We start from the raw sequence: 22,147 nt of genomic DNA, 5'->3' as shown, positions 1-22,147 counted from the left end.
CATTGGCACCTCCACTCCTCTGGGACCTCCCTGCTGATCCAGGACTGATGGTAAATGATGGAGAGCAACTTGAGGAGATCATCCACCAGCTCTCTCATCCCCCTACGATGGAACCCATCTGCTCCCAGAGACACCTGTGAGCACCTGCGTGGCTCAGCAGCTCCCCAGCTGCTTCCTCCTGGATTCCAGGGGGCTGTTCTGCTCCCTGTGCCCATCTACCAGCTCAGGAGAACACTTGTCCTGAGGATGGCCTGTCTTATTGTTGAAAACTGAGGCAAAGAAGGGGTGAAGTACCTCACCCTTTTCCTCATCTTTTTTAACCATATCCCCCACAATAAGAAAAGCAGATTGTCCTTAGCCCTCTTTTTTCCATTAATGTACTTATAAAAACATTTTTATTATCCTTCACAGAAGTATCCAAGTTAAGTTGTAACTGAGCTTTCACCTCTCTAATTTTCTATCTGCAGAACCTAACAACATCCTTAAAAATTTCTTGATTTACCTGCCTCTATGTCCAAAGGTGATGCACCCTCTTTTTAACCCCTAAATTCATGCAAAAGCTCCATGCCCAGCCAAGCCAGTCATTTCTTCCTCTGGGTCATCTTTCTGCAAAAAGGAACAGCCTACTCTTGCTCCATCAAGGTTTCTTTACTGAAGTGTGTCCATCCTTCCTGGAACCCTTTGTTTTTAAGGGCTGTTTCTCTTAAAAGAATCAGTACATGATTTAGTACTCCCCAAATCTGCATCCTCAATAGGCCAAAGTCTGCCCTTAAAAGTCCAGCGCAGAAGATTTATTGATGCCCCTCCTCCTTTCATGGAATATTTTAAAACTCAATATTTTCACGGTTCACTGTGCCCTAAACAGCCTCTGACCAGCACTTCTCCCACCAGCCCTTCTCTGTTCATGAACAGCAGGAGACACAGCTTTCCTTGGGAGTGGGAATTGCAGGAAACATCCCCAAAGTGCAGCTTGGAAGGTTCAGCCTGGAGCTGAGGAGAAAGCAAAGTCCCTGCCAGGGTGGAATTGTGGTGCTCGAGGTGTGGCAGCATGAGGCTGGGCCATGGCCGGCTCTGTGTGCCAGGAGCCGGCAGCGCTGGGTGCAGGGAGCCCAGGGAGGGCACAGAAACGCTGGCTGAGAAATGCTGGGGCACAGCGAGAGGGGCGAGTGCAGCCGGCCAGGGCACAGGAGCAGCACGCACAGGGGGCACAGCCTGCAGGACAGATGGCCGAGGGCTGGGCAGGGCTGGCAGGGCCACAGGCACCCAGGCCTTTGTGCCCTGGGCTCGGGCAGCGCCTCTGGAGGCCCCACAGCAGGAACTTTCCTGGCAGGGGCTGCACTTTGGCTCTCCCTCGGCCTCCCTGGCCAGGCTGGCAGGGGCTGCAGGTTGATGGCATTTGTCCTTGCTGCCCCTCACATCCCCCTGCCCCACAGAGAGCCCCGAGCCACCCGTGAGGGACAGGCCCTGCTGGCCCAGGCTGGGCTCAGGGCTTGGCCTTTCTGCTTCCCCCAGCCAGGCCAGGCCTTGCTCAGCATTGCAGTTCCCTGCTCAGAGCCTTGGGATCCCTGCACTCCTGGCCTCAAGGATCTGCTCTCACCATTCCCTGCGGAGCCTTTGGCACTCCCTGCCCTCACTGGGGCCCAGCCATGCTCCAAGGCACTTGGAGTTTTGCTGCTGACTCCTTGAGCAGCTTCTTCATCCTTCTCTCAGTGCCTGAGGCTCCTGGACCCAGCCCCAAATCCACTGTGGGGCTGATTGAAACACAGAAAGCCCTCAGGAGCTCTTTGTCTCCCTTCAATTGTCTTCAAGTCTCCAGGGTTTGTGCAGCTGACTGGAGTCAGTTTGGAGTTCTGTTAAGGAGGGAGATTTCAAAGTGCACCGACCGCATGATGGTTGGTTTTAATCATATGGGTGTTTTTTTATTTTTCAGTTCAGGAAAGAGGTGAAAGAACAATTCCCCAGGTGATCTTGATGCTGAATGTCTCCCTAGGAGATCTGGGCATGGAGAAGAACGAGCACCTTGCTGGCTGGCCCATTTTGGACAACCTGCTCCTCACCCCCAGCCTCACCACGTCTGACATCGCCCACCTGGGACTGACATCCCAAAACATAAAAAAATTATTCATTTTTAAAATAAATAAGATTGATTAATTTATAAAATTATAATTATAGTTTTTTAATTTATATTAGTATTACTGTATATTTCTATTACCTTTGATATTTATGTGAAAAATTGAATACATTTTTAGCAATCAAAAAATTATTTGTCATTGGTTTTAAATCAAACAATTCCTTTCATTAAATCACTGACCACTACTGGCCATTTATTTCTCCTTCTTAATGCTAATTAGTGCTATTTTTAGATCTTTTGACATATTTTTTTATTATTTTCACAGACAGGGTAAAAGGGGCTACTTTGGGGTCCCTGGAGACATTTCTGGGGCACATTTGGGGCAGTTTAGGGTCTGGGCAGTGTGATAAACAAGTCCACTGAATTTAAGGATCAAATAATTATCTTTATTATTTTTGCAAGCAAGAATAAGCAAGGACAGTGCTGGGCGGCCCGGAGTCTCCGCTCCACTTTGGCTCACAAAATTCCTATCCCCTGAGTCCACCTTTTATTGCCTTCTTCTCCGGGTTTAGGGATGACGTGATCTGTCTTCTGCACTTGCTCATTCAGTTGCTAGGGGGTCTTTTTCTGCCTTCTGGTGGTCGTGGGATGACGGCTTAGTCCCCCTTAGTCTTCCTCTTTGTGAACACTGAGTGAACTTATGCCTTATAAGGCATATCTATACAGAACACTATACACTTTTCTGCAAGCTAAGCAATTCTAGCAAGTTGAAGGATTGTTGTTACAGCTGCTTCTCATTACTTTCCTTTCACAGGGCATACCTTTACAATGGAATTCCCAAAGCACTATAGTAAACCAGCAACCATATGTATCTGCACAAGAAGTTTTCTTAGCTATTTAACTATTGTTTTATATTGTATAGTTATTTAGCTATTGATTTAATTAATGAATAAACGTATTACTACTTATTACACATGCCACCAAACTGAAGACTGGCATTATCCCATCCTCTATTTCCCTCTGGCATTCTCTTTCAGAGCACAGATGGGACAAAAACAGACAGTAGAACTTGAGGCAATCTTTACCTTCAAAAGAAATTCAAGAGTCCCTCGCAAAGACCAATGCTTTGTCAGTTCCGGAGTCCCTGGCAGAAACCAATGTTCTGCGACTTCAGGAGTCCCTCGCAAAGACCAATGCTTTGCGAGTTCTGGAGTCGCTCACAGAGACCAATTCTCCACCAATTGACATCACTGGCTGACAGAAACCAATGCTGTGCCAACAACTGCCGTGGCAATGGCCGAGTGCAGCCGCCTGAAGGCGCCGAGGCTGCGAACGAGCAGCCAGGGCCGAGCTCTGGCGCTGAGGCCGCAGCGCCGGCACAGACGCTGAGGGCCCGGGCGCGGTTACCAGGCAACCGCGGCACCTAGCGCGGGCCGGGCCGGGCCGGGCTGCACGCATTGCCAAAGGACATTGGCACTGTCCCTGCTGACTGGACTCGTGTGCTTGCTGCAGAGCCTTTCTGTAGCTAGGAATGTTTAAAATGTGCTGACAAAGGCACCTGTGGCAGGTCTGTACACTGCTCTTTGTACAGCACCAGGATTCCATCCTGGCTGCAGCCCCAGGAGGGGCTGTGGCAGCTGCAAAGGGGCTCAGCCTGGAGAAAAGGAGGCTCAGGAGGCCCTTTTGCCTCTGCACAACTCCCTGACAGGAGGGACAGCCGGAGGGTTGGGCTGTGCTCCCAGGAACAGGCACAGCAGCAGAGGGAATGGCCTCAGGCTGGGCCAGGGCAGGCTCAGCGTGACACCAGGAGGAATTTCCCCAGGGAAAGGCTGCTCAGGCCTTGGCAGGGGCTGCCCAGGGAGCTTTGCAGTGCCCATCCCTGCAGCTGTCCCAGGAAGGCCTGCAGGTGGCACTCAGGGCTCTGGGCTGGGGACAAGGTGGGCATCAAGCACTGCTGGGACTCCATGGTCTCACAGAGCTTTCCCAGCCTTCATGATTCCATGAGTCTATGATTCCATGAAGGCATGATTCAAAACAGAGTTGAACTCAAATCTATCATACACAAATATTACAAAGGTCAAAGTTCACATGACAGAAATTTAAGATGATTCTTTAAGATTGAAAGAATCATATGTCAATGTTGCATACAGGTAAAGCCATATAAAAGAAGAGCCTTGTTATCCTTGTAAAATGATGGCTGAGGCCTGCTACTTTGGCTAAGTACAGCTAACAGCTAGCCTGACAAGTTCCTGTGAGAAAGGAATTTGCACCTGGGAGAAGAAAGACTTCTACCCATATCTTCTATGCAGGAGACAAGAATGGAAACATCGTTAGAGAGGAAAGGTTTTGACTGACACCTGCATGAGCAACTACTAACCAATGAACTGAGTGGCAGTAAGCTACTAAGCAATTAAAATTAAACAGAAAGCCTTTAGAAAACCATAGAAATATGAGCTGTGAAGAATAAAGATGGGCTGTTGTGCATGAACAAATAGATGTCTTGCCAGATGCCAATGGAAAAACTTCCAGAGCAGGCCTCACTTGGCAGAACAAAGGCAAATGACTCAGTGAAATCCTGGAGGCACCAGGAGATTCCTTACAGATTCTTGAGCTACGTGCTCTCATCAGAGTGTTTGAAAAGTGGCCAAATGATCCCCTTAACATTGTTTCTGATTCTCTTTATGTAGTGGTGTTGTCCAGCGCATGAAGCGACCACTGCTGGAAGAATTCCAGAGAAATCCAGGACCAGGGGTTGTGGCAACTCTTTTTGCAACTGTGCCAGTGTCTCAATTCTCACAAACAGGATTATTTCATTACCCATATTTGGAATTACTCTGGATTGGAGGGAGGCCTGGCCTTAGGTAAGGAGAAGGCTGGCCAATTGGTGGCACCACTCTGGGCCTCTGCTTCTCACAGCATCAATAAATTTGGCCAAGCCAGAAGGGCTGACGAGTTTTTCATCAAAGTGTGAAAGTTTTACCCAAACAATTTGGAATATGGCTGCAGGATGCTGAGGGAATTGTCACAAGCTGTCCACAGGGCCAGGCTATGATTGCTGGATTGGGTCGTGGAGCCAACCCCAGTGGTTCAGGGCCCCTGCAGCTGTGGTAAACTGATGTGACCATCTGCGCCTCTTTGGGTGGCTTTAAACGCATTCATGTGACCACAGACACCTTTTCTGCCATGGCTTGGGCCACTCCTGTGACAAGTGAAGGCTCTGGCTTTGGCATTCCACACTGGCCAGGCTGCTTTGCTGTTATGGGCTTGCCTCAGGAAATCAGAACACACAACGGGGCAGGATACACAGCCTGGCAAACCCAGGATTTCTCAGCTCCTTGGGGAGTGAAGCATAGCACAGGCATTCCAGGGAACTCCACACGTCAGCTGTCATCAAAAGGACACATCAGGTCCTGAAAGGACTGCTTGATAAACAAAAAATGGGGCAGGATGGGCTGAGCCCACAGGACAGAGTGCTGAAAGCCGTCCACACTATGAATCCTCTGTGGTTAGTAGGCAATCACAGTGAACCACCAGCATTAACACATTACTCAGGTTTGCAGCAAGATTCTGAATTGGTACAGCATCGGCCAGAAGTTTATTTTAAAAATCCTAGGACAGGGTTATGGGAAGGACCTGCAGATTTACTGATGTGAGGAAGGGGTTATGTTTGTGGCATTACAGACAAAGAACCCTGATGGATACCAGCAAAGTGGGTTCATCTCTGGCTAGAAAAGGACACTCTGATCCCTAATACCACTAATGAACCTACAACCAGCAACACCTGAAAACATCCATTGCCCTCAGAGCTGGAAATGCTTTTGTTATCCTTGGGTGAGATTAGAATGAGTGGGTGTGGAGCACACAGGTGGTGTGAGTTTGAGGGAGGAAGCTTTGCAAGGTGTGGGGTGTGCAGCTGTTGGCACAGCCAAGAATTCAATACCTGGGTGGTGTTATCCCAAGTGACAGGAAGAACAGGAAATTCCCCTGAAGCTGCTCAAGAAGCACTGAGCTTGTTTGAAAATCAAGAGCAATTGGGGCAGGCTATTCAGTGGTATCGTAGTGAACTCCAGAAGCTTGAGCAGAAAGAGAGAGAATAAAATCAAGGATATTGAGTGTGGTAAGGAAATATTTATCCCTAGGACCTGGGGAGTTAGACCTGATCAGAGGGAACAAAGAAAGAGAAGCTGGAAAGAAAGGAACCAGGAAAGAAAAAACAGAGGAAGGGCTCAAAGAGCAAGAGGCACAGTTAGTTCAGATTTTGTCCCTGATCTCAGAGGGGAAGGGTTCTTTACCAATGAGCAAGATGAAGAACAGCTTTAAATTAGAGAGGTGGGGTTTTGGGAGATTTTTTTCTATTGGCTGTAGTATGTGGTAACATCTGTAGTGCAGAGGAAATTAACCCACCAGGATGGCACTGACAGAATATGTGGCTTACTTGGGCCAAGGCTGCTGGGGTGGATTCCTCTCGTTTATCCTTGGCCATGCCTGGAGATCCCTTCCGCACAGGTCTAATTGGTATCCCAGTGAGTGATTTTACTGGTTTTGCAAGGTGGGTAGGAGCTAGAGGAAAGCCATACGTGGAAGCAAATAGATCAAGCATGGAGAATCATTGGTGTAACATCAGCAGAGGTGGTACAAAATTGGACAGATGCAAAAGGCTGGGAATTAAGCCAAAGGGCGAAGGCTTCCAAGCAGGTATGATAACACACACAATCCCTGAATGAAACCGGACTAGAACCCCAAGAACCAGACCTGTTAGGATCAGCTCCTGGAAATTACTGCTTGTTTTTTAACTACTTTCTGGAAGCAAAAATAACCAATTTGAGCAATGTTCTAGTCCCACATTCCAAGAATAATAGTGTCATCCTTAATCCCAATTCTCCATTATATCAGAACAAGGCCAAATATTGCCACATTGGACTTATCCTGGCAGTGCTGGTGCAAATGAGACTGTAAGAAAGCTTCCACTTGGTGTCTTTTTAATCTGTGGGGACAGAGCCTGGCCTGCAATTCCAAGTAATCCCTTTGGTGGAACTTGTTACCTAGGAAAACTAAGCATGTTTGCCCCTAGCATGTGACAAATGCTAAATCAGACTATCTGGAGAGCAGAACACAGCAGAAGAACTAAAAGAGCAATCACAGGCTTAGGATCTGTAGAGCTTTGGGGTGCTCCAGCACAAATCTCAGCATCATTCCTTGCTCCAGGTGTTGTGGCTGCTCAGGCTTTGACTACACTGAATAAGTTGGGATGCTGGGCAGCTAAACAACTGAACACAGCTTCAGCTGTTCTAAATCAAATGCTCAGTGGTGGAGATAGTATTAGCCATGGCACACTGCAAAATAGAGCTGCTGTAGATTTGTTGTTGTTAGCACATGGGCACGGGTATGAGGAGTTGGAAGGAATGTGTTGTATGAACCTCTCTGAGCATTCTGCATCCATTCACAGGAAACTCAACTACAGGACAACATGAAGAGATTGACTGTGAATGACTGAGGGTTGGATGAATGTTTTAAGGGGTGGGCAATAACTGGATGGTTGAAAGATATTGTAAAGGGAATTATGTTAGTATTAGTAGTCATTACTTTATTGCTTTGTGTTATTCCATGCATAATTAAGTTGGTGACCCCCTTAGTAGGGAACACAGTAAAGAGGGTCTGGCTGGTGCAAGAAGGGGGAATTGTAGCAATGTATTTGAACAACTCAGGCCTCAGTGTGCACCAGCCATACCCTCTGCAACTGTTCTTATCAGAATTGTCTCAGGGCTGTGTGGAATTCATCAAGGTGACTGAGATATAAACTGTGCTAAAATAAGCACAAAGAAGCTGAGAAACGGCACACCAGGATGGCAGGAACTGGATAACAGGGGACTGTGAAACACCTGCATGGTGACCAATCACAGAGACTGAGAAATGGAGGCAGAGAACGAGGGAACGAGACAAAGGCACCAAGCAAGAAGTGTGATCTTAGCAGTTTGTAGAATCCAGAAAAGTGTGTGTAATGTAAACAATAAACAGCTTCTGCTTGGTCACACCGGTCAGTTGTTCAGGAGTCCTGGTTTACCTGCAAGAGGAGGTGACTGGAAACATACTGGGAGAGGCTGGAACCATCCTAGGGGTGAATGGTAACACCTGGGACCATGCTGGGATCATAGTGGGATCATACTGGGAGTGACTGGGAGCCACAGGGCCCATGCTGGGAGTGACCTGGGCACCCCTGGGGGAACTGGGGCAACTGGCCCAGCTAGGGCTCAGGGTTGTTCTCCCCCAGGGCTGCCCCAGGTCCTGCTGCCACTTCGGACCTCACAGAGCCAGGGGAGAGGGGACAGGGACAGAGGAGAGCTGAGGGGCAAGGACAGGAGGCAGGGACAGGGGACAGGTGAGGGACAGGGGACAGGGAGAGGGGACAGGGCAGAGCCAGGGAACACGGCCTGGCTGAGGGACACTGAGCTCCAGCACTTGGGGCTGTTGCCCTTGGGGTCCCAGCACAGGCCCAGGGGTAGAATCCCCTCCAGAAACTGTTGTTTGCTTTCAGCTTTGCTCTGCAACATTCCCCAGGAGCCCCTGCAGCGGCTGCAGCCTGGCCGGGTGCCCGGGGCCACCAAAGCCGCTCCGGCAGTGCCCTCCTGCCCCGGGCAAGGCACACAACAGCCAAGGAAAGGCTCCTGCTGGGCTCAGGGCAGGCACAGGGCACTCCCCTGGCGCTGCCACGGGCACAGCAGAGCCGGCCTGGGCACAGCATTGGCATCCATGTCCCATGCAATCCCAGCAGGGATTAGGGCTCATTGTGTTACAAATGAGAAGCTTGACTAGGCCAATATTCAAGCAGCAATCAATTTATTAATTCATATGGTAAAGTATGAGCAATACAGGCTGGGTACAGGGGGGGAAGTTTTCCCTCCAGCTGCACACCGATAGTTGAGGCTTACAGGCATTGATAGGGGTACTCATAAGCTTTCTCAGCAGTTTCCGTTCCCAATTTTTACGTCACAATTCTATACACTATTATGATTTAGTTTTTCTCAGGATGTATCCCAGAAAGGAGTATCCCCAGATGGTGGGGTCCGGCTTCCGAAAGAAGAAAGAAGTCTCCCAGCTGGTGAGGTCCAGATTCCAGATGGGTCCACCTTTTAATTCCAAATCTCATTACAGTGATGTCCAGCTTCTCTTGGTCGAAACCATCAATCCTTGAGTAGATGTTCATCTTCCTTTCTTAAGCTGCTTTTCACTGTTTTTTTAATGTATCGAGATAAGCACGTTTCCTTTTTATATATTCTAAAGCTATGGTTTCAAAGATCCTTACTACGAGCAATATTCTAAAATTATACTTCAAAAGGTTATTATTGCAAAACTCTTTAAGGCTTAGCTACAAGCAGAAAGTTCCTGTCAAAGAGAAACATCCTTAAAGCTTTAATTCAAATGATCCTAAATCAACTGAAGACTTACAAAGGGTAATTGCGAACAAAGGATAGGTTCAAAGGCCTTCTTCCATGCTTTACCTCCTCAGTTATTTATTAGAATTTGTCTTCATAACTGTCCCATGGTCAGTTTCCACACAATCACAAATACACACGTTGCCTCTAGGAACCTGACACGAAACACAGCTTTGTATTTCCCAATTGCACTGCTGGCATTGCATTGGTCATCCGTTCAAATCATTTCCCCATGGAATTCCCAGGGCAATGGGTTAGGGGGAGATCCATCCATGGAATTCTCACCTGGCTGGGATGAGAGAGATCCGGCCATGGAAATTCCATGGCAATTTCTGCATTTCCAAGGCCCTCATTCCTGAATCCCACATTCCCACAAGAACTCCCTTCCTCTTCCCACACCCACCTTTGTGCTCCAGAGCCTCCTGACCATGTCTGATGGATTTTGGGAGCTCTTCCACACAGCTGTGTCCCAGATAATGCTTCATCTGCTCCACCATGATCCCTTTGCATTCCCAGCACCTCCAGGTGATCCAGGTGGCACCGTCGGACACTGCAAAGCTCCTGGGTCCCAGCTGGAAGGAGATGAAATCCCACCCCTCGTAGCCATAGAGATCCCATCCCAGCCCCTCAGAGTCCTCCATTCCCACAGATCCCAGCCCGGCCCCCGGCTCCCCCCAGTCCCCCCCACTCTGGTTGTACCGGCCCCGTCTCCAGGGCACTGTCGGCCACGTGCCCATTCCTGTCCTTGAGCCGGGGCTGGCTATCCCAATATCCCAGCACTGGCTATCCCAATATCCCAACCCTGCCTATCCCAATATCCCAACCCTGGCTATCTCAATATCCCAGTTCTGGCTAGCCCAATATCCCAGCTCTGGCTATCCTAATATCCCAGCACTGGCTATCCCAATATCCCAGCTCTGGCTGTCCCAGTATCCCAGCACTGGCTATCCCAATATCCCAGCCCTGGCTGTCCCAGTATCCCAGCCCTGGCTATCCCAATATCCCTGCCCTGGCTATCCCAATGTCCCAGCCCTGGCTATCCCAATATCCCAGTCCTGGCTATCCTAATATCCCAGCCCTGGCTATGCCAATATCCCAGCTCAGCTCCCCCCACCATCCCCGCTCTCTGCGGCTCCATCCGGCCCCGCTCGCTGCCCCAGCGCTCGCAGGGGTCCCGTCCACGTCCCCCACAATCAAGGACTGGGGGACCCCGGGCCGTGTTGTATTGTGTTTTATTCTCCTTGTTCTCAGTTTGCAATGGTTCCCTGATGTAGCCCCGCTTCTTTCCTGAAAATGCTTTGCCCCAAGTGCCTTCCCTCCTCCCCCATGTCAATCCTCCCTGTGGCTGCAGAGCCATTCCCCAGTCTCCTCCCTGGGCCCCTGTCAATCCCTCGGCCTCCCTTCCCCTCTTTCCAGAATCTTCCCACAGGGGCGTGGAGTGATTGGGCAGAGGTCAGGGCCCTCCCTTAAGGTGCTTCCTCATTTGTGATCCTTCATGTCCATCTGCCCGGTTTGCACACCCCCCGTTTCCCCCATTGGTTGTTGGATGTATCTTTGCCTTGTTTGCGCCCCCCTTTCCAAGCTGGTGCAGGGGCTGAGTGTGTGCTGTGTGCAGCAGGTTGCCCTGAGGGTCAGAGCTGCCCTGAGCCCTGAAATAAACCTTGGCTTTACCCTGCCCAGAGTGGGCCCTTTCTTCCTGCAGTAGCGTCTGCCAGCTGCTCCTGTGGTTTAGGGCTGGCAGCCCCGGCCGCTCTCCTGTAGCCCGGGCACAGGGGAGTGTGCCCCGCAGTCAACCGTGTCGGGCTGGTCGGGCAGGGCCCGAACGGGCACTGAGAGGACGCGGTGACAGGGCCGGGCTGCGACAGCGCCACTGCCAGGTACTGCAGGGAGTGCAGAACTGGGGGGACAGTGAGATCGGGGCAGCTGGGGGGGCTGAACGTGAGAGACTGGGGATCCAGGGGGGTCAAGAGGCCAAGGAAAGGGGGACTTGAAGGGCTGGCCGAGCTGGGAAGGAGGTTCAGGGGCTCAGAGTCAAGGAAAGGGGGTGCAGGGACTGGGAGAGCTGGGATGGGGTGTGCAGGGAATCCTGTGCCCAGGAAAGGGGGTACCGGGATGTCCTGGGAGTGAAAAAAGGAGGGTCTGGGGGCTGGAAAATGCAGGAATGGGGGCCCAGGGATCCCAGGTCAGGCAAAAGGGTGGGGCTGGGTGCTGGGAGAGGCGGGGGCCAGGGGAAGTTGAGTTGGTGCCAGATAAGGGGGTGCAGGGGGGTCTCAGTTCTGGGCAATGAGGTAAAAGGGGGTCTCGGTTCTCAGGAATGGGTTGCAGGAGGGGCTCAGGGTCACAGAAATGGGGGGCAGGGACATGAAGAGGCAGAAGGGAGTTCCAGGGGGCCTGGAGGCCAGGAAAGGGAGTGAAAAAAGGAGGGTCTGGGGGCTGGAAAATGCAGGAATGGGGGCCCAGGGATCCCAGGTCAGGCAAAAGGGTGGGGCTGGGTGCTGGGAGAGGCGGGGGCCAGGGGAAGTTGAGTTGGTGCCAGATAAGGGGGTGCAGGGGGGTCTCAGTTCTGGGCAATGAGGTAAAAGGGGGTCTCGGTTCTCAGGAATGGGTTGCAGGAGGGGCTCAGGGTCACAGAAATGGGGGGCAGGGACATGAAGAGGCAGAAGGGAGTTCCAGGGGGCCTGGAGCCCAGGAAAGGGGAGTCCAGGGTTTCCCAAAAAAGGTGGGACATGGCATAGGGACACCCAGGATGTTCAGGAAGGGGGAGTTCAGGGCGTGTCTGGTTTTGCAGAAGGGTGGGGCTGGGGGCAGGGAAAGGCTGGAATGGGGGTCCAAGGTGTTCCAGGTTGTCCCAGGGTCAGGCACATAGGAAGTCTGGAGGTGCCCAGGGAGGTGGAGCTCAGCCCAAATATTCTGGGGAGTGCCTGGGTTGGGATTTTTTGGGGGGATGTTTGGAGAATGAAGAACTCCAAGGCAGGGCAGAAAAAGCCCCTTGGGGGGACATCGGGGGGTGGCGGTGGCGGCAGAGGCAGCCTGGAGGAGCAGAGCCCTGTGTCCCCCAGGAGCCCAAAATGGGGAGCCCAGAGAGGGGGGAGCGCCGCCATTGGCGGGAGCCTGCAGAGCCTGGAGAGGGGCAGGGGGGACTCCTTGGAGCCCCTGCAGCCCAGAGCAGAGCATGAGGGGAGAAGGGAGCCCAAAAGGGAGCCCAAAAAGCCCTGGCACCCCTGAATGGGCAGAGCGAAGAGGGGGCAGCTTTTGGGATTGCTGGGACTGCCAGCAGGCTGGGGAGGGTGGGCACCGAGGAGAAGGGGGACCCCCAATGCAAGCGTGACCCCAGCAGCTGGGACAGGGGGAACTCCCAAAGAGCAGAGAGGAGGGAGCAGGGCCAGGGAATTCCTGGTGGCTTTTTCAAGGCTGAATCTTGGTGTTTGGGAGGTTTTTCTGGAGCCCAGATGCCCGGTAACTTGTAGAGAGGGACTTGGGTGGAAAGACTTTCAAAGTCAATGTGCTCATCCCTTGTTTTCCCCAAACCAGGATTTCCCATTGCCACTTCTTGTGAGGCAGTGAGAGAGAGGAATATGTCCCTGGACACTGAGGCAGGGGACGAGGAAGTCAGTGCCCCTTTCCCCCTCTGTGCTGCTCCATCTCCCAGCCCAGCATGGCCCCAGCTGCAGGACAGCCTGGGGGCATCTCCTTGCCCTTGCCTGTGGCCCGGAGGCAAATGCCATCCTGTCCTTGTCTTTCCTCCCCCAGAGCAGGAGCTGAGGATGGAGAGCAGGGAGGACAAATCCCCACGGCAGAACCTCGTGGCAGAGGCTGTTTTGAGCAGCTCCATGGCACAGGAACCCAATGGAGAGGAAAAGCCCCGGAGATGCTGCACGAGGAGGGGCTGCAAACGCAGATCACGGGGATCTGAGGGGGAAAGAGCCAGCCTGGGCCGGGAAGGTGGCCGGAGATGGAGCCAGAGCTCAGAGCTGGTGGTCCATGAGGAGGTTCCTGATGGGGAGAAGCCCCACAAGTGCTTGGAGTGTGGGAAGAGCTTCAGGTGGAGCTCCCACCTGATCGTGCACCGGAGGAGCCACACTGAGGAGAGGTCCTACGAGTGTGATCAGTGCAGGAAGAGGTTTCAGAGCAGCTCTGATCTCCTCGTGCACCAGCGCACGCACACAGAGGAGAGGCCCTTCCGCTGCCCTGACTGCGGGCAGGGCTTCAGGCGCAACTCCACCCTCATCAGGCACCGGCTCATCCACACTGCGGAGAGGCCCCACGAGTGTGAGGAATGTGGGAAGAGCTTCAGGCAGAGCTCCACCCTGATCCAGCACCAGAGGACCCACACTGCAGAACGGCCCTACGAGTGTGGGGAGTGCGGGAAAAGCTTCAGCCAGCATTCCAGCCTGATTGTCCACCAAAAGATCCACTCTGGGGAGAGGCCCTATGAGTGTTCCAAGTGTGGGAAGGGGTTTCGGATCCGCTTCCATCTTTTCCGGCACTATCAGAGTCACACAGAGGAGAGGCCCTTCTGCTGCCCCGACTGCGGGAAGGGATTCAGGCACAACTCCCACCTTGTCAGGCACTGGCGCATCCACACTGGGGAGAGGCCCTACGAGCATCCCTAGTGTGGGAAGAGCTTCTCCGGGATCTCTACATTGACCCAACACCAACGGAGGCACCGGTGAGGGAAGCCCTGCGAATGCCCCGAGTGCGGGAAGAGCTTCGTGCGCTGCTCCAGCTCCATCCCCCACTGCAGGACCCACGCTGGGCACAGCCCTGGTGACCCACATTCCCTGTGATCTGTGTTGGGAACACACCTGCCTGATTGTCCTTTTGGTTTGGCTTTAATTTTTTTCTCTTCTTCCTCTCTTTGCCCTCCAAAAGCCAAGAGGGATCTGTCACCTCAAAACCACTCAAATCCCACTGAAAACAACTGAATTTTAACCCCTATAGGCTCAATCCCTCCTCAAATTGCTTGTTCCCTCCTCAAAAAAACTCAATCCCAGGCTAAACTCACTCAATTCCACAACCACCAGGGTGAGATGGGGCTGGAAAGGGATTGGGAGCAGTGGGATCCCAATTGGGAGTGGTGGGATGGGGATTGTGTGGGGCTGGCTGGGTGGGATGTATTTGACAGCAAATAAAAGTTTCTGAGTTACTGATTTCTGTCCCATTCCTTTTCAGTCAGTTCTGTTTGCAGAGTGCCGCCTTCTCAGCTGATTAATTTGCTATAAAAATCCCATTTTTTAAATCATCTAACGCAAACAATCCAAAAACCAATATCCAAATAAAAGCACTCACCTACAATTAAATTTTAAAAAATAATTGGAATTGTTTTGGAGTACTTAAGGGTGTTATTAAAGTTTAATTGTTTGGTTAAAATGTATGAGAAATTCTAGTGGTGCTTGGTTTTGTGTTTAGTATGTTTGTAATATGAATTGTTTTACTAATGTGTGTTAGATTGTATGTTAGTTTTTTTATATATTTTTAGTCTAAAGTATATTAGTTACTACGATAAAGCTTTCAGAAGGTATTTCTTAGTATAGAATTTGTTTATATTTATTGGTAATATTATAGTAATAGTTATTGTTGTTTTTCTTGGATCATTGGAGTAACGTAAGAAAAAATATTTCATTTTTATTATAATTGATTTCATTGTAATTTTAGTTTATTGATTTATAATTTTGTTATCAGTTGTTGAGAGGACAGGAAGGAAGTTCAAGGGCAGGAACATCTTTTTCCCCGGCTTGTACAGCCCAAGTCTGGGTGCCATTCAGCCCAGAGCTATGGGATAATATTGTAGTGCCTCCCACACACATTCTGCCTCTAAGAAAAGCTTGGCTTGGCTTATTAGAGTGAAATAAATAGAAGCGTAATAAAATGGACAGTTAAACTCATCCCTCTTGAATGACTCTCTTGCTTTCCAGTGTCAATCCTGCACCTCATGCTCCCAAGGCTTGGTATGAACAAGTGTCTGAGATTGCTTAAAAATTCCCAGGCAAGGTTCAGTAAAAACCAGATTGAATATTAAGCAGTAGCTAAAGAAAATTCATTGGCAACATTCACATTATTACTTACTACTTGGTTAAGGAACAACATGGGGGAAAAAAGCAAGAAACAAAATTCAGTCAATCAAATGAGAAACATTCTGAGAATTCTGTGTGTGTGTGTGTGTGTGTGTGTGTGTGTGTGTTTAGGTGTGTTTGAGAAAGGGACAGAAAGGACAAGGATCAAAAGGAACACGGCCTAAAAGCTTAACAGCACTGGAGCTGAGCAGTGGTTAAACTGGAGCCTCCAGGAGTGGGCTCTTGGCCCAGGATCCATGGCTGCTCAGTCATGCTGCCAGTGCAGCAAGCTTGAGAGCGCGCTGGCTCTGCGAGGCCCCACTCAGAGGGAGGTTGCTGCTGGCACCTCTGGGCTCCAGGAGAGCCCCAAGGGCCTCCTTTGGGAGCGCTGTTCATGGGCCACAGGCGAGGGGCCTCAGCCATCAACGCTTCATCGTGGCCGCACCGTGGGTCAGCAGCCTGGCTCTGAGAGTGGGAGAAGGAGGATGTCATGCCATTGAGGCAGGAAAAGCGGTTTCCAAGGCAGTTCACAGGACACCCCAGGAGCTCGTCTGACAGCACAAGTGCCTGGCAGCGCTCGGTGTCTCTGGGAAGCTCAAGAGGAGCTGGGCCCAGGGGCTGCTCAGCAAGGCCCAGGCCTGACAAGCGTTTCTCAGGTCACCGTGTGGCCGGACAAGGCTGGGGCCATTCACCACCACAATCTGAAGCACGAGGTTTTGATGTAGGGTAAAAAGGCATGGCCCAGTGGAAGTGGGCCGTGTCCTCTGGCCTGTGGGAGAATCACAATGCAGATCCTTGTGCTGCTGATTCCATCTCTCCCATTTTTCTGAGTTCTTGGTGGCAAGGTCATTTAGGTCACACAGCTCTCTGAAGCTTTCTGCAAATGAATTAAAGTGAGATTACACATCCCAAATCGTGTTCTGTTACAGTTTAACTGATTGATTTAAGAAATTTCTGGAGTAGAAAACTTGCTTCCTCAGATATTTACTGTGTGTGGCACCAAGCACAGAGGAGAGATTTAATGTCAAAGTCATGGCCCAGGCAATGCTCTTTTGACAAGTTCTGCCCTGAGCTTTCCTGAGGAAGATCTAAAAGGTTCGATGTCACTGGCACAAGCTCCTGCAGTGGCTGCTGGCCAGCAGAGCAGGGCTGTCAGCTGTGCAACAAGTGTTGCCACAAGCAGCAACTCAGCCAGGGCAGCATATCAAGAGCTGGGAAGGAGCTGATCTGAAGGCCAAACCTCCTTAGCTCCTAAAAGAGCTGGAACAGTTCCTCATTCCAATGAGGGGCAGTGTTGGACACAGCTCTGTGTGAGCACTGGACACAAGTTGCTCCCACTGAGTGCTGTGATGGTTTCTGCAGGAGCTCTGGGCTCCTGTGTGTGCTGGACACAATGAGGAGAGAAGGAGCCAAGTGCACTGACACACCTTTGCCTTGAGCATGACCCGGCCTGGACCAAACACACTGCAAGCTTTCCCCTTTGGCCCATGTCTCAAAATGTCAGGTCAGCTGCTGGACGACTCAGGTTGGTTTGGTGTCAAGGAATTCCCCTCAGAAATACTGGGTTTGTCTTCCTCAGTGCCTTCCCCTCAGCAGCCTTGGGGCTGCTCCTGTGTGAAGCCATGGGTCTCACACAGTTTGGGAGAACTTGATACAGGACACTCTGCAATGAGTCATCTCCTCTAAAGTGTTCCAACAATCCCCTTCCAGTAACAGCAAATGAATAATAATAGATGAAAGTGGAAAAAAATTGCAACAGTTTCTTAAGAAGCGGAATAGCTGAAAAGCAAGCAAAAAGGCCAGTGAGTTCTAGATATCAAACTGCCAGACCTCACCGTCCCCCTGCTGGGACAAAGACCCAGAATGCCAGAGGAGAATCCCCCCTGGACACGCGTTACAAGGTGGTGCTGGGTTCTCCCTCGAGAAGAACAGGAGCTGTCACGGAGCAGCTCCAGCAGCAGATGAAAGCTCCATGCTTGTCCAGCGTCGACTTTCTCCCAGAGGCAGAGCTCTGTGGAGCAGTCACGGCAGGTGAAGCAGCTGGGCTGGAGCCCCTCGGTGTCTTTTCTCCCCGGCATGGTTCAGCTCACGCTCTCGGGCTGGGAGCGGGGCTGCTCCACTCCTGCCGGCACCATGTCCCTGGGCTTGGACAGTTTTCTGCCAGGAGAGCCCAGCATGCTGTTACACAGATCTCTCATAAAGGCCCAAACCAACTCCAAACACTCTGCCTACAGCAGCGTTTCACAAAGGGCTGCAGAAATCCAGGACAGCTGCAAGTGAGTGTCAGACGGCTTTTGTCTTGTTCTTGCCAGCAGAATTCTTGATGATCTGATGCAATTTTATTCAGATGTAACACAGGAGCTGTGTTTTTTTAGTGAAGTATTTCATGATGAGTAACAAGCCTTGGAGCATGAGGCACAGGACTGACGTGTGAAAGCATGAGCATATCCTCCAAAGTGACCAGTTTAATTGTCCATTTTATTACCCTTGTATTTATTCCACACTAATAAGCAAACTCAAGCTTTGCTTGGATATAAAACAGGCATGGCATACTCTACGGTCTCTTGCAGGGTCCCCAGGGCTGGCAGTGACAAAGCAGGCAGTCTGCTTCATTGTGAATCACTGCAGATCTGCATCACAATGTGTTTTTAAGTAGCATGGTATTATTAAGATCTCCTTTTCTGCACGAGATACAACAAGGAGGTTCTGAAATGATTTCCATGCAAGCAGGCAGTAAAGAACTGACCCAGCTATCCTAACAAAGCTTTGGCTTTGGCAATTGCACTCTTCCCATTCCTCTTTTGACGCAGACACTCCAGGTTTTCCCCACACCCCTGCAAGGCTGGCAATTGCTGTTTCCCATTTACTGTTCTTCCCTGGAGCAAGTACAGTGGCTGCTTTGAAACTAAAAGCCCTGAGATCTGGGCATCTTGAAGGAGCATGAAATGCTAATTAAGTGTTCCCATTGGCAATACCCAGGTCTGCACTTCCCAGAGCTCTGAAGCAGCAGCAGGAGGGCCATGCATCATTCCTGTTGGTGGATGTTCATGTTTCTGGTGTGCAAGAGCAATGGCTTTGAGGAGGGACAAAAATGCCCCTATTCAAACAGTGGCTGTGCAAGGAGATGTGAAGTTTCACTGCCTTTGTTAGGATAGTTTAGAAAGATCTAAGGATCTAAGAGATCCATACTGTGGCATGGAGCAGGTCCCTAATTTTGTCTCCAGAGAAATCCCCAAAGGACACATCGGCTCTGCTGGTGATGGCAACCCCATAAGCTTGTGGACTTGTTTTCCCTGCAACATGCCACCCTGCCTGGGCTTTACTAGGCCAGGACTAGACCCATAGCTATGCCAACACATGCAGCCACGTGACACAGAGTCAGACAGAGTTTTCCTTCAGAAAACTCAATTAACACATTCACATGCAGTTTCTTCTGGAACATCAGAAGCTGGCAGCCATGAGGACTTTGCTGTCAAAAGGTTACAGTTTGCACTGGGCCCAGAAGTATTTTTCCCTAAGGCAAAACAAATTGAAATGTGACGTTTAAATCTTCAAATGACTATGAAAGGAAACTGTAGAATAATTTCTGGAAAGGCAGCATTGTCAATGATCATGCAGCCCACCAAGAGCTGGAGCGGAATCCAGAATTGCTTGTTCCAGCTATGCAGGAATTCATTACCCTGGCAAGCACTGGTCCATGGGAACAAATGATCCCATAGCCCTGGGCAGAAGGGCACCCAGGCTGCAGTGGCAATAGATTCGAGGAACCCTTGTCACTTGTTATTGGCCTCACAGCCCACTCATCCCTTGGCAAGCAAGTTGCAAAAAACACTGTTGGACTGCTGTCCTGGGTAAATCTACATACAGACAACTATTCCAAAGCAGGGCATCTTTTCCCAGTGAAATACACATCCTCTTCTTACCTATGAAATTGTGCCTGAAGTCACCTGTGAGCCAGACCTCTGTGAGATTGCAAAGGAGCAAAGCTTTGGCATTTGGGCACACTTCTCTTGGTTTCTTTGCTCAGGCCTTCTGAGAGCACACAACATATCCAGGTAGAAATCTTTTGACTATACAGGGTCTTTTGGTTCCATTGTCCCCCAAACATGTCAATGTGTGGCCCTGTTGTAATGTCAAGTAACAAAGAGCAGCACTAATGACAGAAAGAAAATGTGACAAAAGAGGTAGTGGAGATGTGCAGTGAGGAAAGGATGTAGTGAGACACTGGCACATCAAGCAAGCTGCACTCCCATAATCTCTAGGCTGGCAGGTCCTGGTCTCACATTCTCCTTTTGGTTTATTTAATTTTTTTTTTTTTAAATAATGAAAATAAAATATATAGAATTAAAAATATGTCATCAAAATTGAAAGATACAATCAAAACCTTTATTCAAAACGACATCTAAATATCAGAATATATATCCATATGTAACTATGAAGCCTAACACATAAATCCTATTCTTGTACACTCTTCAGACAGGCAGCAGCTTCTTCCTGAGCTTGGAGGAATTAGAGCTCTTCTGGATGGGAGACAAAGACTTTGTGGGTAAGAGAACATTGGAAGTGTCCAGAGAAAACTGCTTGGTAAGGCTGTAGGCAGTCAGATCTGCAAAGGGGAGACACAAAATGCAACAGAGCCAGCAATACAAAAGAAAATCATCTGAAGCTCCATATTTCATGGGACAGACTTCCTGGAAACTTCTAAATAGCTGCATATGGAAACATGCTCTTGCTGGCAGACACTTGGAGTAGGCCATAGGAAAAACCCTGCCCCACTTCCACAGAGCTACCCCAGGAACAGCCTGGCCTCTGGGCTGCCCTGGGACAGCAGGGAGCCCCGAGCCCTGTGCTCTCCAGCAATGGCTCAGCTGCACATGCACCCTCCTGCTCCTCTCCCTGCCCCACAGCTGAGCAGCCCTCCAGCTGCACGGGGCACTGGCAGCAGCACAGCTCATTGCAGGGCCACATGCAGGGCACAGCTGTTCCCTGGCAATGTGCACAGCCTGGCTGGGCTGCCACAAGACCCTTCCTCCCAGCAGAGAGCGGCCCAGCTCCCCCCTCACCTCTGTGTGAGGCTGAGCCATGTTCACCTTGTCCTCAGTCTGGAGTTGCTTCAGGCCCCCCATGTCATGACTAAGAAGGGAAGTGGAGAGAGCAGGGGCAGATGCAAACCCTTCCTTAGGCACTCACAGCTCTTCTGGGCAACTTGTTCCCAGTGCCTCAACAGCCTCACTGTAGAGAATTTCTTCTTAGAAAATTGCAAAGAGAATAAAAATGCTTCTGTAAATCCATCAGCAACAAAAGGAGGGCTAAGGAGAATCTCTGTCTTTTCCTGGATGTGGGTGGAAACACAGAACAAGGAATGAGATAAGGACTGAAGATCTTAGTGCACTCTTCCCTGGGTAAAAACTGTCAGGATGGCCAGGCCCAGGGAGGGGTGGAATTCAATGGAATTAAATCCAGCTGGTGCCTGGTCACAGGTGGTGTTCCCCAGGGCTCAGCACTGGGACCAGTTGTGTTTCTCATCTTTGTCAACGATGGGAAAGAGAGGATCAAGGGCACCTCAGGCAGTTTACAGACGATGCCAAGCTGGGTGGGAGTGCTGATCTGCCAGAGGGATCTGGACAGGCTGGATCATGGGCTGAGGCCACTTGCGTGAGGTTCAACAAGGTGAAGTGCCCGTCCTCCACTGGAGCCACAGCACCCCCATGGATGGCTACAGGCTGGGGGCAGAGTGGCTGGGAAGCTGCCCAGCAGAAGAGCACCTGGGGGTGCTGGTTGGCAGTGGCTGAGAGCCAGGGTGCCCAGGTGGCCAAGAATGCCAATAGCATCCCGTCCTGGGATAGGCTTTAGGGGTGGCCTTGGCAGTGTCAGCAGTCTCAGATTATTGGAAGGACTCTATGATCTTAAAGGTCTTTTCCAATGGAAAAAGTTCTGCAATTTTAAACCTCCATTTGTGCTTTTGAAGGATGCAGTCCCAAATAGACCTGCATTTGTGTTTTTAAGGAATTTAACATTGACCTTTCCTTGAAAGTAATAGGAATCAGGCTTTAAATGTTCTCAAAGCACTTTTATTCCTTGATCTTAAGCTGTGTGTTTGAATTGAGGTGCTTTTGTACAGGAAGGTTGGACCATGGGATAAATACAGGCAATTTAACTGCAATGGCACTTGTTTCATCTGCTTTTCTGCTTCCTTTTCCCATGGGTGGCAGATTTGGGAGTATTTTCTTGTGCTTTGACTTCAGGCTCAGACTTGCTCATGGATGTGCTGTAAAATCTTATCTACCCCTTAGTGAAAAATGCTTGCAAACTGGTGGGAATTGCTAGAGACAAGAATTACAAACCGGTCCCCAGTATGATTAGCCCAGTGTCCCTGCTTAAATCAGGTATGCTTGTATTAAAAAGGAGCAAACTATTCTAACTCTCCTGCCCACTCCACTTTAAAAAAAATTTTTTGTACCTCTTGGGGCAGGTCCTGTGTGCCATTCCAAGTCTGTTATCAAATGTGTGAAGTGATGCTGCTGCTGTAGCAGCAGCCTGAGTTGAGTGGGAGCAACTCCAAAGCACTGGGTTCTACAGCAGTGGGCGTGGTG

The 22,147-nt window shown here is 50.3% G+C and overlaps 1 protein-coding gene and 3 long non-coding RNA genes across 4 annotated transcripts; 2 read left to right on the top strand and 2 right to left on the bottom strand.

The window, feature by feature from the left end:
- Positions 1-5,078: 5,078 nt before the first annotated feature.
- On the top strand, positions 5,079-8,100 carry LOC135306078 (uncharacterized). The gene is made up of 2 exons (XR_010366946.1): positions 5,079-6,766; positions 7,518-8,100. It is a non-coding gene; the product is annotated as an uncharacterized LOC135306078 (long non-coding RNA).
- A 788-nt stretch (positions 8,101-8,888) lies between these two features.
- Positions 8,889-10,140, bottom strand: LOC135306082 (uncharacterized). The gene is made up of 2 exons (XR_010366950.1): positions 9,905-10,140; positions 8,889-9,296 (listed from the first exon to the last, which is right to left on the bottom strand). It is a non-coding gene; the product is annotated as an uncharacterized LOC135306082 (long non-coding RNA).
- Positions 10,141-13,076: 2,936 nt separating this feature from the next.
- Positions 13,077-14,114, top strand: LOC135306023 (zinc finger protein 551-like). The gene is made up of 2 exons (XM_064429587.1): positions 13,077-13,109; positions 13,491-14,114. The coding sequence occupies exons 1-2, from the start codon at positions 13,077-13,079 to the stop codon at positions 14,112-14,114; spliced, it is 657 nt and encodes a 218-aa protein (XP_064285657.1).
- Positions 14,115-19,918: 5,804 nt separating this feature from the next.
- On the bottom strand, positions 19,919-20,962 carry LOC135305813 (uncharacterized). Its single transcript, XR_010366794.1, has 2 exons — positions 20,618-20,962; positions 19,919-20,160 (listed from the first exon to the last, which is right to left on the bottom strand). It is a non-coding gene; the product is annotated as an uncharacterized LOC135305813 (long non-coding RNA).
- Between the last annotated feature and the right edge of the window lie 1,185 nt (positions 20,963-22,147).

The sequence above is a fragment of the Passer domesticus genome, chromosome 8, assembly GCF_036417665.1.
Source record: "Passer domesticus isolate bPasDom1 chromosome 8, bPasDom1.hap1, whole genome shotgun sequence".
Lineage (NCBI taxonomy): Eukaryota > Metazoa > Chordata > Aves > Passeriformes > Passeridae > Passer > Passer domesticus.
Note: the sequence above shows the minus strand (reverse complement) of the source record. Positions and strands in the feature narration are given on the sequence as shown.